The following is a 26792-nucleotide window of genomic DNA, read 5'->3' as shown; positions in this document are numbered from 1 at the left end:
AGGCCTGGTGTGTCGTTTACATTCATCCCAAAGGTGTTCAATAGGGTTGGAGCTCTACAGAAAGAGATCTTCCACTCCAACCCATGTAAAGCAGATCTCCATGGAGCTGGATTTGTGCACAGGAGCTGGAACAGGTTTGGGTCTCCAATTTCAAATGAAAGGAAATTTACATCATTGCGCATCTAAAGGCTTCCTGTACAATTGTGTGGCTCCGAATGGCTGGAAAAGTCAGGTGTCTCAAGCTTATGTTCAACTGTCTGGAACACCGATCCCTGAGTAATTCCCGCCGAGCGCTCCGACCGTGTGTGTCATTTATACATAAACACATTTAATGATGTTTTGCAAATCTATTTCAGACTCCGGTTGTTCTTATTTGAACGGTATATTTAAAGCAATCAGAAGTGGAGTAGAAACAGAGTTCAGTCAGGCAGCGGTGAAAAATGGAACCTGAACAAAGGTGTCACCTCGGTGAGATCCATTTGCAAAACCTGAACATTTTATATAAAGTGATATGAAAAATCAATAAAAAATAACTGTAACACCATCAGAACCAAAAGGCATTTAAAGTGTGGTTTTAACAGAAATTCACCTCTGCAATAAAAATAATAATAATTAAAGAAAAAAAGCTCAATAATAATAACGGGGTGAAACCTTGAGAAAAGAATTAATAACGAACGCCTGGATGCTGAAATTGTATCTTTGGTCATTCGGAGTTTATTGATATTCTCTCTAAAAGTCCATTCAACACTGGTGAGTCCAAAGATAGTCGAGTCAAATTGGTCAGAAGGTTGTTGATTGATTTTCTATAACGGCTGCTTTTGGCAGCAGTGCAGCTGCAAATTGCAGGTTTGTATACATTAAGTTTTAATAAGTTCTGGTTTCTCTAGCAACGGCACGTTCACGAGGAGCGTACAGATTAACTACTTTGGGTTTTGGATTATATTCAATTTGAAATTATTGGTAAATTGTTGTAGTGAGAAGAAGAATAAAATGAGTTGAAATAAAAAATATTCCTTTTATATGAAACCAAAGAAGGACCTGATATTTCATATTATTTATTAATATATTCATTAAATCAGATCCCCCACATTTGAAACAGTCCTCTAAACAATGCCAGAGACATATTTAAAAAAATTTACATTTAAATTTGCATTAAATATATATTTTACTCATTTTATATCTGTTTTTGATAAAAAATGTCGGCTTTCAAACTAAAATATCCCTTAATTATTAATAGGGGTGGAGGCACCGATAGTTGATCGCTGGAACTTTCGGCTATCGGCAAAAATCCGTACCCACAGATTTTTCCGGCTTCTGGTCTGCTGTCCTTATGAAAGCGACCTCTAGAGGCGAACCACTGACGCCACGTGATGTTTGTTTTTACACAAGACGTCGTGCTGCACGGAGAGCGCTATATAATATATATTATTTATAATTAATTTAATTCTATAATTATATTTATTAATGAATATATTATATTTATTTCCTTTAGCATATTTTCACATTTTAGTACTGTTTTTAATTATTTTAATTTTTGTAATAAAGTTCATTGTAAAAACTCAATACATCTCCAAAAATTCATTGTAATCAGTTGATTGATAGGTTTCGGAATCGGTAAAATCCACTATCGGTCGACATCTAGTTATCAACCTAGCCTAATTAAGTAAGTAAATGTTTCATTTTATTAGCAATGAATAAGAAAAAAATTTCAGTCAAAAATTTTTAGCTTTTTTAATAGCTGATATCTGTTGAATAGCGACGCTTATTTGTTTGTACAGTGCAGAACAAAAAAAATAAACTAATTCAGCATTAGGAGGCAAGAAATACATTTAAAGTCATAATAGAATCTCCACAATAATTTTTGTATTCACTCCACCCGTCATTTTCTGTTACAAACCGACTCAGTAAAACAATTATGGGGTCCTCAAAGAAAAATGTTTGGGGACCCCTGTAGTATTAAATCGTTCCAAATAGTTTATAAACCATATTGATGTAAAAATGCAGGGAAACCCGGAGTTATTTAATGGTATTAAGTGGTGGATTTATTCAGGTAGGACACCTTTTGAAGTTTACTGTATTTCAGTATCCATTCGCTTTCTGCTCATGTGAAACAATCGTCAGAAAGATTTTTCTCCAGAAACTTCCCCGACTTTCAGAGTTGTACTTTTTCGAGCGCTGAGTGCTTTAAGAGTGTGATGATTATACCACACAGCCGGTGCAATTAAGTAATCGGTAAATTTACCCCGTGCTGAGAGTCAGAGGAAGAGTGGCAGCAGTGCCAGCTCAGTGATTAAGGTTCTGTTATAGTCACTGGAAGGATGTCAGTTTAAGTCGCAGAACTGCCAGGAAAAAAATTAAGTATAATTGCACGCTGTAAATGCGAATTTGCACACGTATTATGACTTCACGTAGTATTTGTTCTTGTGGTGGGGCGTCTGATGAGTACAGTGGAGTAAGAAACCTCAGTTACAGCAGGATCCTGAATGATCCCACATCGCCTTTGATTCTCATTCTGACTAATCAGAAGGTGTTGATAAGTTCTCCAAGAGCAGATGCATATCACAGGTTTATATTAGCACACTCTTTTTAATACCTTATAGTGTGTGTAGTAACGGTGTGGACACCAGACGCTCCACAGAAACAGGATCGAAAAGTGTAAATTGTAGACACCTGACTTATTTTTGAACATCCCATTAAACAAGGGTTTTAGTAAAGTCAGGTAGTGATGTAGGTGAGAAGGTGAGGAGGTTCCTGGGGTGCAGTCAGCATTCACATTCAACCCAAAGGTGTTCAATAGGGATGGAGCTCTATAGCTGGAGATCTTCCACTCCAACCCATGGAAGCAGATGTTCATGGAGCTGCAATTTTGTGCAGTTTAAGGAAGAACCACATATTAAAAAATAATTTATTTTGCAAATCCCAGAGAAATCCCAGATGATCGCAGGGTCAGTCGTAATTCAGCACCCCTGGAGCACAGAGGGTTATAGGGCCTCTCTCAGGGGCCCCAGGAATGGCAGATCGGCAATACTGGGGCTTAAACCCCCTAAATGGAAAATCCATAGGAGAGGATGGAAAAGGCGGGTGTCAAAATACTGTTGTCTATTTACAGTAATGTGTCATTTAGAAGCAGTTTACTGTTTTTGGTAACATGACATACTCTATTTTTGGAATGAGGAAAAGGAGCGTTTATAGCTGCCATAACAAACAGAAAGGAGAACAAACGTTTTTCAAGCATTCTGAAAATGATCAAATTGCTAAAACGTGTTGTCTGTCTGCTGGTGCACATTATGTTCCTCCTGTATTTCCTTGTTGATTAATTAATGAGATACATTCACCTATTTTCAGACTTGGATCACTCACACAGCAAAACCTGGTTCTTTAGAATGTGATGTTTCTAAGCCAGTGGATCTGTTTTGCTCCTCTTTTCTACTGGGAAACCTTCTGCTAGATAAAGCTCTGTCCTAGAATTAACCTTTTATCCTGAGGGGAAACTGCAGCCACAGTCAAATATTCAATACACTTCATCTTGCTCTGATTGAGAAGTGAGAAATTAGAAAACTGTCGATTGTAATTGCCCTAAATAAAAAAGAAATCCAGGAACCTGGGTCGAGAAGGACGGATTTGGCTGAATCAGGCTGAAAAGCAGGTGTAAAAACGAGGTGATCAGCTAGCACCGATGCAGACAGATAGCACGGATAGCTGAATCAGGATAACCCGCAACCCTGGTTAAACAGATTGATCTCAGAGAACGGAATCGAAATGAAAAAGTGTGAGTAATTGCTTTCGTGTGAGGAGCAATCAGCCTTTTACACGGAGGATAGATTATCTCAGAGGGACAATCTGTTCTGTCTGTGTGACCTTTAAAACAAGAATTCATCATGCTATCATCATTAAGATACTAACGCCAGTGTAACCCCAAGTACGTCTCGCGAGGGGACGCCGGCAGCCGACATCCTCAGCAGCGTGAATGGAGATTGAGTGAGGGTCTTTATTCATAACCCCAACCTTAATGATGTCCCTTTTTATAGAAGATTAACCATATATAAATAAAGTGGAACATGGAGCCCATTTATATCCCCCTGTTATGACTAGAGGATTATCTTGTACCATAAAGCCAGCTCAGGGCTGAGGAATGAAGTCCTTTATGCAGAAGTCCTTTATGCTTCAGCGAAAGGGACATTTTCATTCATTTGACTTGATTTACATATTTGAAAAAGCCACTTGAAGTTTTTGTGCCTATATGAATTACGTCTACACTCGAGACAAAATGCTTTTGCTCGAGCTCGATCTACTGCCGATCCTAAATTCCCCTCGGTGTGAAGGAGTGTGGGTTGATGGTGTCCTGTAATGGACTGGCGTCTCATTTAGGGCAGATTCACACCCACAGCTCCCAGGATAGTTTCTGGTTCCAAAGTGATTCGTGTTTAATGAGAATGAACATTGAAGCACTTACTGAACCATAAAATGGACAAGTTGGTTGTCTACACAATTATATTGTGTGTCCTGATTATTCTGTAGAATCTTGTTAGAGTAAGAACAGAAGCTGTAACTTTCCCAATGCAAAGACAAGATGATTCAAAAACTTTTTATGGCATTATCTTTTAGAATTACAGCAAAATCAGAAGGTATTCAGTGTGTGTGTGTGTGTGTGTGTGTGTGTGTGTGTGTGTGTGTGTGTGTGTGTGTGTGTGTGTGTATTTACAAAGAATGACCAATCCACCAATCCATCAGCCACAGTGGAAGTGCAATCAAAGTGTAGAATCATCTCAAAGATGATCCAGAGAAATGGGAAATGAACCTGAGCTGCATTTTGCCGTAGAAAACAATGTAAATACGAAGTATTTCAGTGTGATATTTCGGGGTGTGAATAATTTCTGAATGTTCTGTAAAAGTGGTGCAGTGAGCAGTGTTGCTACTCAGAGGGTGTCGGGTTCGATTCTGTGTAGAGTTCTTCAGGTTCCCCTGGTGTCTGCATGGGTTTTCTAAGGACTCTTCAGTTTCTTCCAACTTTCTAAAAGCATTCCGGTGGGTGGATCAACTGCTCCAGGTTGTCTTTCAGTATGAATGATTGATGGTAAATCTGTGTGTGTGTGTGTGTGTGTGTGTGTGTGTGTGTGTGTGTGTGTGTGTGTGTGTGTGTTTGTGTGTGTGTGTGTATGTGTGTGTGTGTGTGTGTGTTTGTGTGTGTGTGTGTGCCCTGTTGTGAACTAGCATTACTGTACACTCAGCATGTATTCCTCCTATCTCACATACAGTAATCCCAGGATTGTGAAGCCACCATGACCCTGACCATGCAAAAGCCATTGCTGATGGGCTTCATGAGATACAGAGGTGTTTAGAAATCCTGATGTTTCATGGACAGTGAAGATATTTTTATTTTGTGAGTTTTTCCCCCAAATATTACTAAAATAAATAGTCCTAAATTAACGGTGACAAACTCACTCGTTTTTTATCATCTTCTCAGATCGTGATATTTAAGGACAGAACCTTTTGATGGTTCTTGTGCTTGATGAGCCTTGATGGGCCAGCTCATAAATCTGTTTACTCGTCTATCCATGAGCACTTTTTTGTCCTCCTTCTCCCCATGGGCATAATGCGATTTCTGCTGAAGTGTCTCATTATGATAAACCTTGCAGCTACACAGTGACCTGGATCGAGGAGATAACATGGTGAAGTACACGCTATCCGGAGAAGGAGTGGGTTCTATTTTCACCATCGAGCCCAGCACGGGAGACATCCATGCCTTGAGGAGTCTGGACCGTGAGGAGAAGTCCTACTACACGCTGAGGGCGCAGGCCGTAGACGTGGTCACGGAAAGAGCCCTTGAACCAGAGTCCACTTTCATCATCAAGGTCCAGGATATTAACGACAACGAGCCCAAGTTCCTCGAGGGTCCGTATATGGCGAGCGTCCCAGAGATGTCACCTGTAGGTAAGCTGAGCTTCCTCATACGCACACAGGGAAAATATTTGCTTTCCTAAAATGCAGAAAACCTTCCTCCATATCACAGACTTTGTTTTGGAATCCATTTATCTGGGTTACATTATATTGAACCCTATTTCCTATTCTGGTGAAATATACGGCAGGACTTCCTGAGAGAATTGCTTTTCGGCAATAAAGGTAAACAACGATAACAAGCTTCACATCCTGAACACCCTCTCCACAATCTTTAAAGAGGTCATGTTTCAATTTATACAGGAAAAAAAAAAGGCTTTTATATTGAAATATATTTATTTACCTGAACCTGACACCATCACCTTTCCTACAGAGGACAATAAACCCTGTTTGCAGTAGATAAAGTTACATTCTGAAGACTGTCTAAGCCACAGAAATAGGGAAAGTGCGAGAACATCCTGAAAAATTGGGGCAGTGAATCATTGTTTGGAAGTTGCTCACAGTCCTGGTCTTTTCTACACGTAGCCAATGTCAGAGAACCTCATATAAAATACTTCAGCCCTTTGAGGTGTGATCAGCCGTACACTACTCTATCGGCTAATGTTTTAATTTCCTTGCTACATCATGGATTTTATACATGAATATTTCCAAGGCCAAGGTCCTTTCCCTCCTACGCACAGCGTGGAAAATCCTGATATATATATTAATTGCTTTCCTGATGAGACTTTATTAAAGACTCGATTGAATTATTTGAAAGGATGAACGATTTATATTTCATCAAATACCTTGTTCCCAGAATCTCATTGCTTCGGCGAGGCATATTTGTGCTTGATGATGAAGCCCAAAAAAGATGGATTTTTTCCTTTCAGAAGTTCTGCCGTGTAACGCGATCGAATTCGACCACTGCGTCCCAACATCCACTTTTTCTTTATAGCATGGTTTATTTAGAAAAAAGAAAACGTGTCACGTCTAATCCTTCGGGGATTAAACCTAAAAGATGCCATAAGCATTTTATTTACTTTCTCACTCTTTACAGAACACACTTTTTTGTGCCTTTCTTCCTTTCAAGAATTCATCCTTTTTTTTATATATATATTTTTATGTCATATTATTAGCTAGTTATTGTATTTATAATATACATATGCTCAACATTTGAGAACAATCGAATAGATTAATGTTTATGTTTTACATGAAAGTGGTGTAACATTAATGGCTAATGATATTACGCACACCTGGCTAATGATATTACCTGGTTTGCTAGCAAGCCCGGCTAATATTCTGCGCTATCTAGCTGATAGTTATACATATACACACATACACAACATATACTGTAGATCAAATAGCATCTGGTAAAATAACATACACTGGTTAAAAAATAAAATTTTTATAAATACACAACACAATGATTCTAAACGACGTGCTGTCTTTGGGACCTCTGCCTCCGCTGCTCCTGAGAAATGACCTGAAGTTTTGTTATTGACCCACTTCCTCACGTCCCCCATGAGCAGTCCTCTGGCAGTCCAGCGCTGTGTCTTATTGCTTGTACATTCACCTAAATATAGTTTTGGGAACAATTTGTGAGTGTAATATTCGTATTGTTCAATCATCAGCGTCAAGCGATGTTTTAGTGAACAGCAGTTTCAGTTTTCCAACAGGAAAAACTCAAATCTCTTATAATCTACTAACATACTTTTATATCATTTAACCAAATATAATGTAATATACTCTTATAGAATATACTCTAATGTAATCCAATATAATATATTCGTCTCTTATATGCTCTTATTAATCTATTATACTTTAATACTTTATACTCATATATTCTAATCTATCTAACCTAATCAAATCTACTTAAAATCAGAATTATCTTTATTGCCATCTTTATTTATAGTATCATAGGATGCGTTTTGCAAGAAAAAACTATTAAATATAAGAAGATAAAATAATAAAGTAATAATCAAAGATTTAACTATACGATTTGTTCAGGGTGTGTCAAGTGAGAGAGTGCAATTAAATCTTATTATAATAAGTAATCTAATTATCATCTAATCTAATCTTATTTACTTTACTTTAATCAAATGTAATAAAAAATTATCTTATCTAATCTAATATTGCAGATCAACAAAGCGTACTTTAAGATTTCTCAAATTAATATATATAAGACCATGATGTATAAACATTATTATTGTTCCATAACTCTAACATTAGTTTTAGAACAATCAATTTCTGTTGCTATATAATGCATTCCATAGTCAAATGTAAGTAATAAATAGTATTTCAATCTAAAATGCAGGAAATGTCATATATGCAGTATTATATATATATATATATATATATATAAGTATCTGTATTAGGGGGAAAACAGAAAATTTCACATTTCCTTGCACTTCAAAAAATATGGTTTATTTTGGTGTAAAACTAACAACTCCAAATCAACACTATATTACTGTAAATAATTATAAATAACACAATAGATGACATTAACCCACATTTCTGTACACAAAATTGTAAAATAAATAATGCTTCTATCTACAGTATTCCAAACTCAGCAATTTCCTGGATTCTATCCGTTTATTTTCCAAATAACAAACAAGTTTTATTGCTGAATAAAAATTAAAGTGGGAAATTACTGAGTTTTGAAGCACACCATTAACCGGTGCGAGGATCTTCATCGCAGTCACGCTCATTGAAACAGAATACGGTTTGAAATACTATTCCGAGTGGAATAACACTGCAGGAGATCCAGTCTTCCTCCTGGAGGAGGTCCGTGGTAATTATTATCGATTACCGCACGGGAAAATCTACACACTGCAAACAGAGCGTTTATGCGTACTGCATATTAATACGTATCAACACAAACAGAATGTTGTGTCAATTATCATAAGCATTTAATACGTTGTGGCTCATTAATAGTTGTGGCTCACACTTAATTTTTGCAGATAGAAAAGATTTAACCTGGAAAACAGTGAAATTGCAGATTTGCAGACTTTTAATTATACAATTAATAATTAATAATATATTTAATAGAATTTACAATTAACAATTAAGAATATATTTAAATATTTAGCTTTTTTTCTCTCTGAATTCTCGAATTTTACGTTTACTTCGAATTAAAAACCCAGACTTGTTCCAGCAGGACAATGCTTCTTTGCACAAAACCAGCTCCATGAAGATCTGCTTTCCATAGGTTGGAGTGGAAGATCTCCTGCTAGAGAGCTCCAACTCTAATAAACAGGATAAATGTAAACTCTGATTGCACCCCAGATTTCCTCTCCTTCAAACCAACTCCTCTGTAGCTTAATGACTCTATACAAATCTTCACAAAATCTAGTGGAACATCTTCCCAGAAGAGTGGAGGTTATTATAACAGTTAATGGAGACTAAATGTGGAATGGGATGTTCGAAAAGAAGCACATACTGTAGCAAAATTATGCTCAGGTGTCTACAAACGTTTATCCATATAGTGTATATTAACAATTTGTAAAGCTTTTCCCAAACTCTTTCATTCATATTGTATGTACAGTCCAGATGTGTAAATCCCACAAACTTGTTTCTAGAAAATGCTGTGTTGCCAGTCTGGAGATGATTCTGCACCATGTTACTGAAGATTATACTTACAGTACTGATAATAATTACCTTGCATTCGATTTCTAATGAACATTTGTGCACGTGTGTGTGTGTGTGTACAGGTACGTACGTAACGCGAGTCACGGCCACCGATGCAGACGATCCCACGTACGGGAACAGCGCTCAGATCGTCTACAGCGTCCTACACGGCCAGCCTTACTTCTCCGTCGAACCCAAAACCGGTACTTCATTACATCATTTAAAACAGCGCAGTTCTTGTGACTGTCTATACTTGGATAACATAATTATAGTGTTTGGTTGATGCTCGATGTTAAAGAGTCTCGATGTGAGATGAAAAGCCTGCGTGAGATTTTCTGATCATTTTCCAACCCCTGAGTCTAAAATAAACATTTCACTGTTCGTACGTCTCACGTTGGCATTTTGTTGAGCTGCATTTTTCTGATCAAAAGCTTCTCCCTGTGAGAGAGTGAAACTATTACAGTTGATTAGCCTTTAGCACAATGTCAAGCGCTCTTAGAGACATTGATTAAAAAAGAGCTATTAAAAAACCCGTATCTCCTGATCTCAGCTCAGCCATCAAAGGAAAAATGAATAGGAGTAAACCGGAGCCTGGCTGACTTTACCTGCTTCCTCTCATTCCCGTCTGCTCAGGTGTGATAAGGATTGCGCTACCTAACATGGACCGTGAGATCAAAGAGTCGTATCAAGTCATGATCCAGGCCAAGGATATGGGAGGACAGCTGGGGGGTTTGGCTGGAACCACCACTGTCAACATCACCCTCACTGACATCAACGATAATCCACCAAGGTTTGCAAAAAGTACGTCACAACATGGACACAAATTATTAGAAACAATCGAGATGATTTTTGAAGATAGATTAGAAATCTAATGTACTATTATAACGGCTGAATTTATGAGCATTTTGTCACCATAGCAACAGTTTGAAGGGAAAAATGATGGTTTCTTATCTTCAATATGTTTACCCCCAATCTGTTCTGTGATCCAATCTTTCAAAAATCTATGGTTTATCTATTGTAATACTGCAGTATGATTCCCTCATGGGTTTAGCTGCGTTTCTCTGAGGTTCTTACAAGGTTTAAATGAGCTGGAATATTGGATTATTATGAGATTTTTTATTGGAATTTTATAGAATGTTCACATTAATATTGGATTGTGCCCTGTTTTCCTAGGGGGCTCTGATTATTTTTTTGGATGGGGCCATCCATTAGAATGTGGTGTGATGTCTGTGGCCTTCTGCTATCATCCAAGACATCCTTTGGCATTTGAAGTTTTTTAAAGTGTTCAACCGAAGGAATGTGTTTTGAGAACATCCAATTCCACATTCAGTCCCCATTTGTTATATTAAGCTCCACTCTTCTGAGAAGATGTTTCACTAGATTTTGTGAAGATTTGTGTAAAATTCATTCAGCTACAAGGGTGTCTGTAAAGTCAGGTACTGATGTAGGTGAGAAGGTGAGAAGGTTCCTGGGGTGCCGTCAGTGTTCACATTCATCCCAAAGGTGCTTAACAGGGATGGAGCTCTATAGCAGGAGATCTTCTTCAAATCGAACCCAGCTGGAGCTGGCTTCATGAGCATTGTCATGCTGTAAGAGGTTTGGGTCTCCAAGTTCAAATGAAGGTAAAATTCAGTGCTTCCGCATCCAAAAACATGCGATCCAATTTTGTACATCTAAAATCCACATACGCCCAAAAAAAGCCAGGCATCCCAATACTTTTGTCAATATTTGTATTTTTTTAAAACTGGAACTACCATAATTTTTTTTTAAATATCTCATATTTCCAGTATTTCTCAGTATTTCCCATAAATCACTAGTGCACCTGGTTTGAGGAGCATTAAAACATCATTCTAGTGAAGTCTCCTTCCGACAGCAATCCCACTGGGAATCTTTAAAAAAAAAAAATGTATTTAGTGTTATTCAAAAATCCCAGAAAGGTGCTTTGTTGTACACAAGCAGCAGTTGACTGATCGGAAGCAGCCGGGAACAATTATCTGAATCCTTGAACGCTGTAATTAATAAGCAACGGCTTTGTGTACAGCAAGGATCTGCACTGAAGAGCGACCCGGCACGTTCCAGGGCATTAGATCCACGATTGTCCGTGATTAAACCAGCTGGGGGTCTTAGTGACACAAATACAAACAGTTTTGTCGGATTTGCAAATGTGATTGCGACGCCTGTTCGCTCTGCCAGGCCTGCTGAAGTGATTAGCGGCTAATTAGCGCTAACTACCTCCAGACTCTCGCTGTGATCCACTTTCACATCTCATCCTGAGCGACAGGTTCCTTGCTGATTCCTTCTCTTCCTCTTTCGGGGCTCTATAACAGGTGTCTTTCACCTGAGAGTTCCTGAATCTGCGCCGGTGGATTCCTCATTGGGAAAGATCAAAGCCCATGATCTGGATGTAGGGACGAACGCTAAGGTGGAGTACAGGATCGTACCAGGAGACAGCAGCTCCACCTTCGACATCTACACCGACGCTCACACGCAGGAGGGCACTGTGGTTCTCAGAAAGGTATGTATTTATGTGTGTATTTTTAACATCTCATTCTACATTTATTCTCCATTTGCTCATATATTAACCTCCATTCTTCTGGGAAGATGTTCCACTAGATTTGGTCGAGATTTGTGGACATTCATTCAAGTGTGTTAGTAAAGTCAGGGACTGATGTAGGTGAGAAGGTGAGGAGGTCAGCATTCACATTTATCCCAAAGGTGTTCAATAGTGTTGGAGCTCTATATCAGGAGATCTTCCACTCCAACTCATGTAAAGCAGATCTTCATGGGGGTATTTTCTTTTGCACGGGTTCATTGTCATGCTGGAAGGCGTTTGGGGCATCACAAACCTCCTACAACTCCAATATTGTACTTACAGGATCACATATAGTGGGAAAAGTCGGGTGTCCTGAGACTTTACAGTGTTTTACACGCGTCTGTTTTTTCACGCCCGAGCTTGAGCGACTCTTATTACACCCCGAACCCCATCCCATTTTTCTCCCAGTACCGTGTGAATAACGCATTACTGAGCTGTAAAGATGTTATTTTCTACACACTGCCAGAACCAGTAAAAAATCTGATCCATCATCTCCTTACTGGTGGTCAGGACTTGTTCCCCAGGAAACCCTGAGGTACAGAAATGCACCTTCAACAAAACCTCGAAAATGAGTCTCATGGCATGCGATTGTTAGGCCCGAAAGAAAACCAAGCGGTCCATCTTTCTTCCTGGACTTCAAAACGCATGAATAAATAAACCGGTGCTCGAGGATGAGCTCTGCTACCTCTCGATGCGACGTGACAAGTCAAAATCCCCCGCACATCATCTAGCCGAGCCCACTCGCCTCGCCGGGCACGTAACGCACGCGTAAGTGCTTCGGTAAAAGCTCGAGGACGAGGCTGGAGTGCACTCGTTTTTTTTTTCTGGAGAGATGGATCGCTCCATCATTACTGCGGTTCAGCTCAGTGGGGTTCTGTGACTCCGTGATGACTGTTTGAGTCTCTCAAGCTCTCGCTCCTGAGATAAAGATCTCACAGATCTGCAGGTTGGCGCAGTTCGAGTGAGAAATAAAACTGGAAGCGATTTGGCCGTTAAACAGAAAAACTGTAGCTACAGTCATTATCTTAATGATAATCATCCAAAAATACCGATAATTCCAGCAGATCGCATCAGCCTTTTTTCATGTTTCTGTTCATACACACATTTTTCTGATTTCATTTCTTTTCCCCTGCTTGTATATTCCCCAAGCTGTACCCAACCTCCAGAGCATCTGAAGAACAAAGCCACGCTGAAACCTGACTCTGCAGAACCGTATCTGCTGACCCAAAAAAAAACAGGAAAATGAATATGAGAAATCCTGACCGTGGGGCTGAGAACTGAGAACAGGGTCAATGACAGAACCACGTTTCTGTCATCATTGTCCGTCCTTTCTGGGGTTTGTGTGTGTGTGTGTGTGTGTGTGTGTGTGTGTGTGTGTGTGTGTGTGTGTGTGTGTGTGTGCATGGGCACCTTGGGGAACTGCTGAAGCAGTGCATTCTGGGGTGTCTCCTTGCTTCAGGGAGACGGGTCGTGGATATAAGAGGACATCGGAGAGAAAACTGGTTTATATTTGTGCGTGGACACGATTACTCTACAATTCATCTCGTTTTTATTCTTTTATTACTGAACTTTTTCGCGCTTTCATTTTTTTATACAGCATCCAGATCCAGTCCTGATCCCCCTGATTTATTATTTATTATTGATGTTATTAAAGCATAACTTACCTTAATGCAGAAATCAAGTCCTGCTTCAGTTTAACAGAACCCCGTGTCCTCCTAACGCGTTTTTCCCGGATGTGTGTAACACTCTCTGAGGAGATCCATCTCAGGAGCAGGGTTTTCTCCTCTCCTCACTGACACCTGAGTTTATTGTAATTTGCACCTTCTTTTAATTTTCTGCCTCATTAGAACTCCTTCGTTTCCGAATACGGCTCTGAAAAAAATACCTACAAAAAACGAGCACAGAGACCCGAGCGAGTGTCTGTGAGTGACACGGTATATCCCACTTATGGATTTATGGCTAAACGATAATTATTGCGAAACAATTCACCTGGCAACGTGTCAGAAGCACTGAATACCAAATCAGGACTGTGGGATTTACATCCGATCTCCAGTGAAGACGGGAAGCGTATTTATGTATTTATTCATTTAATGCTGAAGGCATTGAGAAACGTTCAGAGGAATTGTTGAGAAGAAGCTATCTATCTATACTGATAAATAAATATACATTTGTTTCATTTGAAAAAAAAACTTTCTGTCATCCCACATTACTTTCACATGCATTTTAATGACATTCCACACTTCAGCACTTGGTGGAAAATTGCCTCAGATTTAGAATAAAGTGTGTGCAGTGTGTGTGGAGTGTGTGTGGAGTGTGTGCAGAGTGTGTGCAGAGTGTGTGTGGGTGTTTTTCACGAGCCGTATAATCACATGTGAGTCATGCATCACTGTTCTCCTGTACTATGTGATCCTCCACTGATTACTTTCCCGAACACTCCGACTCCGAGGCTTCATTACGATCACGTTCGGAGAAAAGCGAGCGCCGTTTTCCATCGCGTTTATTTTCTGAAAACTTGCACTCGAGCAGTCAGCGAGCAAAGGCTGACGTGACGCAACCTGACACGTGCAATATTTTCCTAAATCTTTTTATAAATGAAGGAAGAACAAGAATAAAAACAGCGTGTCTTGAACAATAACAAAAGTTGTGTCCGGTGCTTTTAGGGGCGAAATGTTCAGGTGTTCAGGTCCTTAAAGTGTAACTGAACTCACTGTGTAACACCAGTAGAAGTTCCCTCACATGGACATCCACGTGTGATTGATCTAATATGCCTTCAGAAGCTCTTCATCTGAAATACGGATCAGATTTGATCTTTTAGTGCTCGCAAAAAAGACGCCATGCAGGCTCTTACACAACACGTCATAATCAAACAATCGCCACCAGATCAGAGCTAAATGAGGGTTCTCTGAGGAACCATCTCATAATGTCCTGGTCACTGAAGATAATCCTGAGGATTAGAAAAACATGATTTAAAAAGAGTGGTGAAGGTTTTTCACAGACCTGCTGTAAAAGTTCTCAGTTTCCTTGTATCTTTATATATTTATATATACGTATAAATAGTAAATATATTTAAAATAAGTAAATTATAGAACATGAGGAAATGCTGGTGAGAGGAGAACACACTGGGACATTCTGCTGCAGAAAAAAACATCAGCGACGTGGTACGATAACGATTTCCTTTTACCATGTCGTACATCCTGAAGGGTTTATTTTTTTGCTCTGATGCTGCAGCGATCTGCCTCGTCGCCGGTGTGGTGTAATAAACAGTAAGTTCCGTATCTTCAGCGTGAAACAGTGGAGCTCGGAGCTCAGAGTGTGAGCGATACGTGGGTTACACGTGGAAGGCAGGAAAGTGCTGAGAGTCAGATGCAGCTTCTGACAACTCGACTGGAATTTGAAACGCAGCTCGGTTTGCTCGTGTCATGATGCAACAGCGTGAGCTATAGGAAACTGAAAGCTCCTGCCAAGATAAGAGAGGAAATGGAGACCGGAAAGCGGAGGAAGAGATGCCCTGATGCCACGCGGCACAGAGACGAGAGGAAACACTGTGCTTTTATGTACGGAAACGACAGGATCTGACACTACTACACTACAACACCCAGAATCTGAGAGAAGTGAGACTCTGATGGCGTGTTTGGTCTCTCTGATGTCTCATAACCTTCTCCTGTAACACACAACACTGTCAAACAACTTGTTAGGGAAAAGTAAGTAGCAGTATTTTACAATTCCTGCTACCTTTACTACCTCTACTGTTACTTCTTCTAGTATCAGGTCATGCATTTCACTCCTCAACCTTCATGATCTACCTGAATCAATTCACCTCTTAATCCCATCATCATGACGTCACGTCTGTAGAAACCATCAGTATTATAGAGAAGTGCAGTAGAACAGAAAGAACTCTTCCCAAGTTCCTATTTGACTTGTGCTTTTTTTTTTACTTCTGACTTTTGACACTTTTTTTTACAGCTTTTTATTTTACAGTTTGCACGTTTTCTCGGTTAAACTCAGTAAACTTTCCCACGTCACGGCGTGTCTCTCTTCCAGCCGCTGGATTATGAAAGCCGGAAAGCATACAGTTTTAAAGTCTCAGCGTCGGACCCGCACATGGACGCTCGTTTCCTGCAGGGCGGCTCACACAGCGACTCGGCCGTGGTGAAGCTCAGCGTGATGGACGTGGAGGAACCTCCTATCTTCAGCAGCTCAGAGTACAGCATGGAGACACGGGAGGGAGCTGCAGGGAACACGATCGGGGTGGTGAAAGCCCACGATCCTGACACGGGGCACAGTCCCATCAGGTCTTTACACACACACACACACACACACACACACACACACACACACACACATAACTCATGTTTAAAACACTGACGTTTCCTCCCTCAGGTGATCATGAGCGCTGGTGATCTGAAGAGTGTGACATTGTGATAAACATTATTTGTGGATGAATATTTTATCAGGAGACACACAGGAGACTCGGTGATTCAGCACATGCTGGTGTTTCTGCTCTGCTTTTAATATTTCACTACTGCACATTAGCAGCAGTTCCTGTGAGACGATGCAATAACACACACACACACACACACACACCATAATACACAATAACACACTGTAACACACTGTAATACACAATAACAAACCATAACACACAGTAGCACATCATAATCCACAAGAACACACAGTTGCACACAATCACTAACAGTTACACAAAATAACACACTGCAACACAGTGTAAAACAATATAACACACTGCAATACACAATAACACACAATAACTCACCATAACACACTGTAACATCGAAAAACCTACAATAACACACCATAATGTACACACCATAGTATACAATAACACACACCGTAGTACACAATAACACACTTTAAATACACTATAACACAAGACACACAATGACACACTATGACACCAACACACATTTTAGTGCACTGTAAAACACCAAAATACACAATAACACACTATAATAAAACACCAACACACCATAACACATAATGATACACCGTAATACACCATAACACACTATAAATATAAACACAATAACACACCAAAACACACTACAACACACAATAAGACATTAGCACAATGAAATACACAATCACACACTATAACACACCATTATACACTATAATACCTTTTACACACAATAACACACAAAAACAAACTAGAACACCGTAAGACATTAACACACCCTAATACACAATAACACACAATAACACAACAAAAACACACACACACAATAACACACAGTAACACACCATAATACACAATAACACAGTAACACACCATAGTGCAAAAAACACACTATAACACATCATACAACATCACACACAGAGGAACACAAAAAACTAAACATTATATTCAGTAACACACAATAACACATTCTGTGTCCTTTAATATAAAAATATATATTTTGTGTCTTTACACTTTATTTACACTTTTGTTAAATGTATTAAAAGTCTCGTTGTCACTTCCTGCATGTTCTAGTTGTGTGATTATAAAGTCGGTGTTGGTGGTGTTTTTGTCTCACTCATAATTAAAGCTCTCAGAACTCTGAGAACATTACACACACTCATGTGTACACATTGTGATGTTTCTGCTGTGCAGTTACTCCATCGAGTGGAACCGAGACACTGAGAATTACTTCAGCATCGATCCTGTCCAAGGCACCATTTATTCCCGAGAAGCTCTGGACAGAGAGACGACCCCAAAACACAACATCACTGTTGTTGCAACTAAAGTCAGTAAGTACACAATACACACAGAGTCATTCCTCATCAGTTCCTCATCAGTTCCATGTTGTTCTCTTCATGTTCTTAACTACACACACTTCGCTCCTCATCGTTCTCCTCCAGTCTTATCTCATCGTCTCATCCACATCTTCATGAGCTTCATCTGTGATGAAGAAGAAAACACACCAAAATGTGCAGTGACAAGCAAATAAATCCGATTACTAACAACATTACTCCATCTAGTGGACATTTACAGGAACTGCAGTGATGTGTACAGTGTTGTCTATATGTTAGAATTTTGTGTTTGTGTGTGTGTGTGTGTGTGTGTGTGTGTGTGTGTGTGTGTGTGTGTGTGTGTGTGTGTGTGTGTGTGTCAGTGTTGTGTATATTTTAGTGTTGTACTGTATGTGTACCAGTGTTGTGTATATAATCAGTGTTGTGTAGCTGTGATGTGTAACAGTGTTGTGTATATGTTATAAATGTTATAACTGTGTGTGTGTGTGTGTGTGTGTGTGTGTGTGTGTGTGTGTGTGTGTGTGTGTGTGTGTGTGTATCTGTATTGTGTTGTGTCTCAGAATAGAAATGTCCTGCTTTGATCTTTCAGATGATCCGCTCCTGTACAGTCGAGTTGATGTTGTAATCACGGTGCTTGATGTCAATGAGTTCCCTCCAGAACTTTCTTCTCCGTATGAGGTGTTTGTTTGTGAAGATGCAAAAGTAGGCCAGGTAAGTGTGTGTGTGTGTGTGTGTGTGTGTGTGTGTGTGTGTGTGTGTGTGTGTGTGTGTGTGTGTGTGTGTGTGTGTGTGTGTGTGTGTGTGTGTGTGTGTGTGTGTGAATAATCCTGCAGTCACTTAGTTAGTCACAGCGCCGGCATACAAAAATGGTTGTGATTTTGAGAGCGATGTTACGTGCTGTTTTAAGACAATACAGTGTGTGTATGTGTGTGTGTATGTGTGTGTGTATGGTGTGTGTGTGTGTGTGTGTGTGTGTGTGTGATTGCTTTTATTCAGAAGTGTTTTAGGTAAAAACCTGACAAAGACTCTTCTTTTCAGATGAGTGTTGCTCTCTCTCTCTCTCTCTCTCTCTCTCTCTCTCTCTCTCGCTCTCTCTCTCTCGCTCTCTCTCTCTCTCTCTCTCTCTCTCGCTCTCTCTCTCTCTCTCTCTCTCTCTCTCTCTCTAATGTTCCTCCTAATGTACACTATATGCCAAAAGTTTGTGGACACCTGACCATAAGATTGCTATGTGCTTTTTTTTTTTGACTGGAAAAGTTGGGTGTCTGAATACTTTTGGCAGTACAGTGTGTATGTGGAATTGAACCCTGTGGCGTTTGGCATCGCTGCATTACTTTTACGAATTAATACTTGAATTAAAAAGTACTGAAAATAAAAGTGTTTTTAAATACGGTGTTTAAATGATGCTTCTGAAGGTGTTCATGATTATGTTGTTTACTTACGGATCACGTGACTCACTACGGCTAATTAGGAGCAGCTTGCTAGTTTCTTTGCCAGATTTCTTCACTTCGTTAACTCCAGAGAAACAAATCCAAGCCTAAGCATCTGCATGCGTTTTCCTCTAAGCAGCTTTGTGGGGGAAAAAAAAGCGATTTCTCATTACATACAAAATAAGATTTATCACGGCAATGCTGGATTCTGATTGGTCAGAAGGTGTTCACTGATTGCCCAGACACTTGCAAATCACATGTTTATACAGGGGTGGCACAGGGAATTTTGGAAACAAGGAGTTGCTGACTTCAGGGCGTGGGTGATTGATTGGAACCAGTATGAGCTCGGTTCAAACCTCTTTCCGTTAGTTATAATGGATTTTTTGATAATATAATATAATGGAGTTATGATTTTCTCTGGTGTGAGGGCTGTTCAACACCACCTGGGACTTCTTTTTAAATTCTGAATTTTGAAATTTCTTCAAAAACAGTATCATCTGCAAACACCAATATCCACGGAGACTTCTGTCTGACTTTGTCCTTCAACCGGTCCATCACCACTGCAAACAGGAAAGGGCTCAGAGCCAATCCTTGATGCAGTCCAACCTCCACCTTAAACCAGTCTGTCGTTCCTACTGCACACTTCACTGCTGTCACACTGTCCTCATACATGTCCTGCACCACCATCACATACTTCTCTGACACACCAGACTTCCTCATACAATACCACAACTCCTCTCTCTCCACCCTGTCGTACGCTTTCTCTAAATCCACAAACACACAATGCAACTCCTTCTGATCTTCTCTATACTTCTCCATCAACATCCTCAAAGTAAATAATGCGTCTGTGTTGCTCTTCCTCCACATGAAACCATACTGTTGCTTACAGATGGTCACCTCTTCTCTCAGCCTGGCTTCCACTACTCTTCATGGTGTGACCTAACGGGTAATGATGCCGAAATTCCCTCACACTATCACTATTCTTATAAAAGGTTTTACGGCGATCACTCGTTTTGTGCACTACTCCACTGCTCCATTAGGGGCACCAACTCCTAGTTCCAAAATTTCCCGTTTCCCTGCGCCACCCTTGTATTATTGTCTTTGTGCTAATACATACTTGTTTCTATAGTAACAGCTGATTTACCATTAAGCACGTCTTTACGTTATTGCATCCAGGTGATCCAGGTCTTCAGCGCTACAGACAGAGACATGCCTAATATAGGACACAGATTCTTCTTCAAATCTCCCAGAGATATCCGGAACAAGAACTTCACTATCCGGGATTATGGAAGTAAGTGTTGTAGCTCCTGAATGGTGGAAGTGTCCAGTGGAAGGTTGTGATTTTAAAACAGTGTGATGGCTTTGCAATTGATGACTGAATGTCCAAAAGAGAATAATGATCATGCTTTGTGGTTGGAAAGACTGGACTTTGAGATCATACATTTACATTTACAGAGTAACTTATAACAGAGCAGTTGATGGTTGAGGACCATGCAAATGTCTTAATTTATGCAGATTTATGCAGATTTGCCGCATAACATCTGACAGCAAGCCAGAACAACCACCTCACCTCCTCCATGTCTGACTCCGATTCAGTCTGTAGTTGACCCAGAGGAAAGATTTCTTCACATGACTTGATAAACTAAACCCTCCATTTAACAAAACCGTCAGGAACATACTGTAGGTCGGCATTTTATCTTGTTTTTTTTTTTCTCTGAATTCTGGTCAGCAGGTCATATAGCTGGTAAAGCTCGTAATCGTTTTTACCTCCAACTTTTGTCAATGGATCGTCTTTGTTGCTTTGGTTTATGGTTTATGAGTCCGACATGTGGCCTGCTGAGTGTAATTCTTTATTGCATCACACACAATCAATAACCACCTTTTCACTGGAGAGCTTTAGAGCTGCAACTCTGATCAGGATCTGTAGCTTGTGGTGCTTTTTCTCCGTGAGCCAATGGAACACGGCAAGCAGAAACAAAACTGACTTGAAATGTCATATGCTTTATGCTTGACAATAATTTACAGTATGAAGAAAAAAATGGTTCTTCAAAACGTCAAGAAATTCCCAAAGCCACATCTGTATGTTTAAATTACTGAACATTTACAACATTCGGGAGATGCCCTTTTCATAGTGACTTACATTTGTCATTTTATACAACTGAGGGTTAAGGGCCTCACTCAAGGGCCCTGCAGTGGCAGCTTGGTGGTGCAGGGATTCGAACTCATGACCTTTTGATAAGAAGTTGTACATCTTAACCACTATTTTACCACCTCCCCAATTACATCAATGCCAAGTTAGTAGCTGGTGCATCTAAAAGATAATGGAGGCTGCTCATTGTGATAATGCCACATCTGTAAACAGCAGTCCAAACACCAATTGGATTCTGAATCCCGACACAGCTTCTAAATCCAAATCCTTATTGGGGTCAAAATAATTACAGAGGTTCTAAATTGTAATGGGAGTCCAAATCCCATTACCCGAGAAGTGGTTCATATCCTAATATGAAGAGTCCAAATCCCAGTAGGGTTCAAATCTCAACAGAGGTTATACATCTTAATGGGTCCCCAAATTCCAAAGGTGGTGGTGGTTAGGGAGAAGTTTCAACCCCAGCAGTACCACATCTATGGCCAGGGGTCCAATTCTCAGTGGAAGTCCAAATCACAGTAATGCAGTTTCTCTGAGAGCAAAATTGGCCCCAAATTGTTGAAATGCTCTGTGTTTCTTTGTGTACTGAAATAACATGACCACATGAGACAAAATGCGCGTTCTGTTCACTTTGGGTCAGCGTGACCCGTTTTAAATTTGGACCAAAGTGGACTGACGTGTTCTCAACATGCGCTTAGATTAAAAATGAGTTTGTTCTTTCAGCAGAAGCTTTTTTTAATAATGAATTTTCATAATGAAATGAAATGTCACAGTTGAATGCTCTGAAAGCTCTGATCATTACTGATGAGTGCAGAGGAGTCCACATACTACTGTGTGTGTGTGTGTGTGTGTGTGTGTGTGTGTGTGTGTGTGTGTGTGTGTGTGTGTGTGTGTGTGTGTGTGTGTGTGTGTGTGTGTTTGCAGACAACACGGCCGGACTTGTAAACAGGCGTGCAGGATTTGGGCGGAGGGAGAGGAGTGTGTATGAGGTGCCGGTGGTGGTGGAGGACGGCGGCTTCCCCGTCCAGAGCAGCACCGGGACGCTGAGTGTACGTGTCTGTGCTTGCGATGTCTCCGGCTCCATCTTGGACTGCAGTACCAGAGCTTTTCTTCTGCCTCTGGGTCTCAGCCCTGGAGCTCTGCTGGCTATTCTTCTGTGTGTGATCATTCTGCTGTGTAAGACGTGTTCACCACACACACGTTCGTAATGATTATATCCTGCACCTTCAGTGTCCTTGTCTTTAACCTTCAATTTAGAATGTGTTACTTTAAAATCTCATTTCTATTATGTTCTAAGAAAAGGAGGCGTGGCCTCTGTCTCTGTTATTAATTAAGCTTAATATCTAAAGGAGGCATGGCCTCTGTCTATGTTGGTAATTAAAATTAATTTATAAAAGTAGGCATGGCCTCTGTCTCTTAGTAATTTAGATTAGTTTTAATGGAGGCATGGCCTCTGTCTCTATTAGTAATAATTAAGATGAATCTCTAAAGGGGGCGTGGCCTCTGTCTTTGTTGGTAATAATTTGGATTAATTTATAAAGGAGGCATGGACTCTGTCTTTGTTAGTAATAATTTAGATTAATCTCTAAAGGAGGCGTGGCCTCTGTATTTGTTAGTAATAATTTAGATTAATCTCTAAAGGAGGCGTGGCCTCTGTATTTGTTAGTAATAATTAAGATTAATCTCTAAAGGAGGCGTGGCTTCTGTCTTTGTTAGTAATAATTTAGATTAATCTCTAAAGGAGGCGTGGCCTCTGTCTTTGTTAGTAATAATTTAGATTAATCTCTAAAGGAGGCGTGGCCTCTGGTATCTATTAGTAATAATTTAGATTAATCTCTAAAGGAGGCGTGGCCTCTGTCTCTGTTAGTAATAATTAAGTGTAATCTCTAAAGGAGGTGTGGCCATTGTGTCTTACTCCTAGTTAAAAGGGTGTGGTCAGTGTCTATTAGTACAAATAAAAGGGGCGTGTCATCTGTTTGTTAGTCCTAGTAAAGTAGGCGTGGCTTTAAAGCTCAGACCCACTTGCTGCTTTAAATGTAAATTTAAATCACACTAAATGACAGAAGTAAATGCACCCCATCATATCCAAGCTTGGTAAGGAGGCTCTTATTTTTGCCACGAGGGGGCAGTGCTGTAAAATAAACCTAGAAACCTGGAACTGAAACAGAAGCAGGAAAGAAAAAAAGACCCACAAATGGCTTCCTAATTACAGTCTCAGGTTTATTCAGGAGAATCTTCACGCTGCTTCTGCAGAATGAAACCTTACATGTGATTCATGGCCTTGTTACAGCCGTGTTTCTCTCTCTGTCTTTCTGTCAACCTCCTGCCATCTCCATCTCTCTCTCTCTCTCTCTCTCTCTCTCTCTCTCTCTCTCTCTCTCTCTCTCTTCTCACACACTCTATCTATCTGTCTTTGCCTCCCTCTCTCTCTCTCTCTCTCTCTCTCTCTCTCTCTCTCTCTCTCACACCCACACACACTCTATCTATCTCTGTCTTTGCCTCTCTCCCTGACCCTCTTCTATCATTTCAGTTTCTCTGTGTAGTGTATTTCATGCCTACCCTTGTTTTCATTTTTACTATCTTTATATTTACATTTCTTTCTTTCTTTCTTTCTTTCTTTCTTTCTTTCTTTCTTTCTTTCTTTCTTTCTTTCTTTCTTTCTTTCTTTCTTTCTTTCTTTTTCCCATTTTCCAACCATTTTCTCTCTCTCTCTCTCTCTCTCTCTCTCTCTCTCTCTCTCTCTCTCTCTCTCTCTCTCTCTCTCTCTCTCTCTCTGATATTCCTAATCCCCTCTTTTTCTCTTTCAATGTTGTTGTTGTTGTTGTTCTCAAAATGCTCTCTTCTTTCCTCTTTTTTCTTTTTTCACCCCCCCCCCACTCTCTCTCTCAATACCCCAATTTATTGGCACACTCTTTCTGTTTATCTATCTTGTCCTTTCCCTCTTTGTCTGTCCGTCTCTCTCCGTCTCTCTCCGTCTTTGTGTTTCTGTCCTTTGTCCTTGCTGTGAGAGATGGAAATGGAAGCTGAGTCTGTCTGTCACTCAGAGAAGCACAACAGCGCACAAAAAGAGCGAGAAAATAGGAAGTCAGCTAATAACACACACACACACACACACACACACACACACACACACACACACACACACACACGCACACACACACACACACACACACACACCTCTCAGGGTCACTTTCATCTCGATTAATTTATTTTACCTGTGATCACATTATTTGCATAACGATGTGTGTGTGTGTGTGTGTGTGTGTGTGTGTGTGTTGGCAGTAACTCATGCTCTGTATTATGTCTTGCAGCGATCGTGGTTCTGTCCGTGTCTCTGAAGCGCCACAGGAAGAAGGACGCTTTGATGTCGTCGAAAGAGGACGCGAGGGACAACGTGATCCGCTACGACGACGAGGGCGGAGGCGAGGAAGACACGCAAGCCTTCGACATCGGAACTTTGCGCCACCCGGAGGCCGTAGAGGACTCATCGGTCCACCGTTACGACCTTCGGGACGACAGGAACGGCGAGGACGTTCAGGTGTACCTCCAACAGCGGTTACAGGAGAACCACCAAGACGACACGGAACCACCGTACGACTCGCTGGCTACATTCGCGTACGAGGGCTCGGGTTCCACGGCCGAGTCGCTCAGCTCAATCGATTCGCAAACTCACGAGATCGACATCGGCCTGGACTTGACGTCGATGGGAGACCTGGGACCTCGTTTTAGCGATCTGACTCTGATCCTTTCCATGAGAAAAGACAATGAAGGAGAATCGCGTCTCCCACACGCTGAGGGATCAGAACCGAGACGAGACGACTGATGCGATTTTATTCTTGGAGAAGAGCTCTGTGAAAGTGGAACACCTGGAAAGCTATTATTTCAGGCGTAACACTTCGACTGAGGCAGAACCAGAGACGTGCGCTATCTTTAAATTTTTTTTCCTCACGCGTTCCTCAACCCGTTCCTCACGCGTTTTTCAACTCATTCAGGTTAGAAGTTGCAAATCCTTCTGACTGCGTCTTCACTCCAGCTTCATGTTTGCACTTGTCAGGAACTGAGTTAAAAAAAATCCTTTCGGGGGGATTTTGTAAAAGCGCCCCTTTGATATGAAAAAGTGCCTCAAAACTTCTTTTCTTTTTCTCTTTCGGTTCACACGCTCATTCTTCCAAGCTAATCGACTTCGCTCTCTGTAGCTTGAGTTTCTCACTTGTTATGAAGAAGGGACTAATAAATAAAGAAATAAAGATCAAAGACCTTTGTTTTGCTCCTTCAAATCGGTGACGTTGTGTTGAAGTTTGGGACGCGAGTACACAGTAAATCTGGAAGTGTGTGCGTGTACCGCTATGCAAATATCTCATAGTACAATAAAGAAATTATTCTAGCGTACAATTATGCAGAAGAAAGAATCTACGCTACACATTCACATGCTAACGTGTTCCTAATAAGATTAGTGAAAGGAAGCTGGTATGCTAGCATGTACACTGCTATGCTAATAATCAAGTGTGCAAATAGGAAATGGGATAGGATTTTCAAACGCAACAAACTGTGATGCACTCTCTATCAGCAGGAACTTCTTCAGTAATCTGAGGTACAGGAGCTCTTCTGTTAGGCCCACAAGAGCTGCAGTTTTGGAGATGTTCTGATCCAGTCGTCTAGACGTCACAATTTTGTTAAACTCGCACAAATCCTTACGCTCGCACATTTATCCTGCTTCTAACATCAACCACACACATAGGCTTGTTATGTTACTACTCAATCCAGCTGATGATCGAGTAGATTCCTACATACTACATGTGCACAAGAACATGAAGAAAAAGATGCGTAAAACTTGTACTTTTTACAGCACAGTACATTTTTTTTTTTTCTCCCAGTCATGTTGAGAAGCTGGTGTCAGAGTGCAGGTTCAGCCATGTTACAGCGCCCCTGGAGCACAGAGGGTTAATGAACCCAAGAGCTGCAGCTTCATGAAACCCGGGTTTGAACCTGTAACCAGAGTCTTAACCACTGAGCTTCCACTTCCACATACCCACACAGGAGATCTTTTCCAAACAACAAAAAGTGTTGAATTGTTTTTTCAAACTGCAGGTTTATATTAATGTATTTATTTTAATTATTTTATTACGTTTGCTGAAACCTAAAGACCCTCTGGTGGTAATAAACTTGTGTGGGTGATGTTTTCTGTCATTTATTTAGCAATAATTAAAAGAGTCTCCAGTTTCAGAGGAAAAGCAGTAACTTTAGAAAGATTTAAACTTTGAGAATTTTAGTGCCAATTTTATTAGCGTTTTTGTTGAACCACAGCTGTTAATCTGAAAAGGGGGGATTTATGAAGGTTTTGGCATCATCAGATCCATCGTAAGGGTCTAATCAG

The 26792-nt window shown here is 40.4% G+C and overlaps 1 protein-coding gene across 2 annotated transcripts in view; it reads left to right on the top strand.

The window, feature by feature from the left end:
* cdh12a (cadherin 12a) overlaps nucleotides 1-25679 on the top strand; it is a 45418-nt gene extending 19739 nt beyond the window's left edge. Inside the window, exons 3-12 of one of the 2 annotated variants that reach the window (XM_083525687.1) lie at nucleotides 5637-5931; nucleotides 9585-9704; nucleotides 10135-10302; nucleotides 11829-12016; nucleotides 16136-16386; nucleotides 17706-17842; nucleotides 18435-18556; nucleotides 20449-20563; nucleotides 22343-22594; nucleotides 24730-25679. In XM_083525687.1, coding sequence (XP_083381813.1) covers nucleotides 5637-5931; nucleotides 9585-9704; nucleotides 10135-10302; nucleotides 11829-12016; nucleotides 16136-16386; nucleotides 17706-17842; nucleotides 18435-18556; nucleotides 20449-20563; nucleotides 22343-22594; nucleotides 24730-25241 — 2160 coding nt within the window. In that variant the 3' untranslated portion in view covers nucleotides 25242-25679. The remainder of the gene's footprint in view (nucleotides 1-5636; nucleotides 5932-9584; nucleotides 9705-10134; nucleotides 10303-11828; nucleotides 12017-16135; nucleotides 16387-17705; nucleotides 17843-18434; nucleotides 18557-20448; nucleotides 20564-22342; nucleotides 22595-24729) is intronic. The other variant, XM_083525688.1, reaches the window with a different exon arrangement.
* The last annotated feature ends 1113 nt before the right edge of the window (nucleotides 25680-26792 follow it).

Source organism: Silurus aristotelis (genome assembly GCF_946808225.1).
Source record: "Silurus aristotelis genome assembly, chromosome: 22".
NCBI classification, from domain to species: domain Eukaryota; kingdom Metazoa; phylum Chordata; class Actinopteri; order Siluriformes; family Siluridae; genus Silurus; species Silurus aristotelis.
The sequence above is the reverse complement of the archived record's forward strand: the minus strand, read 5'-3'. Positions and strand labels throughout refer to the sequence as shown.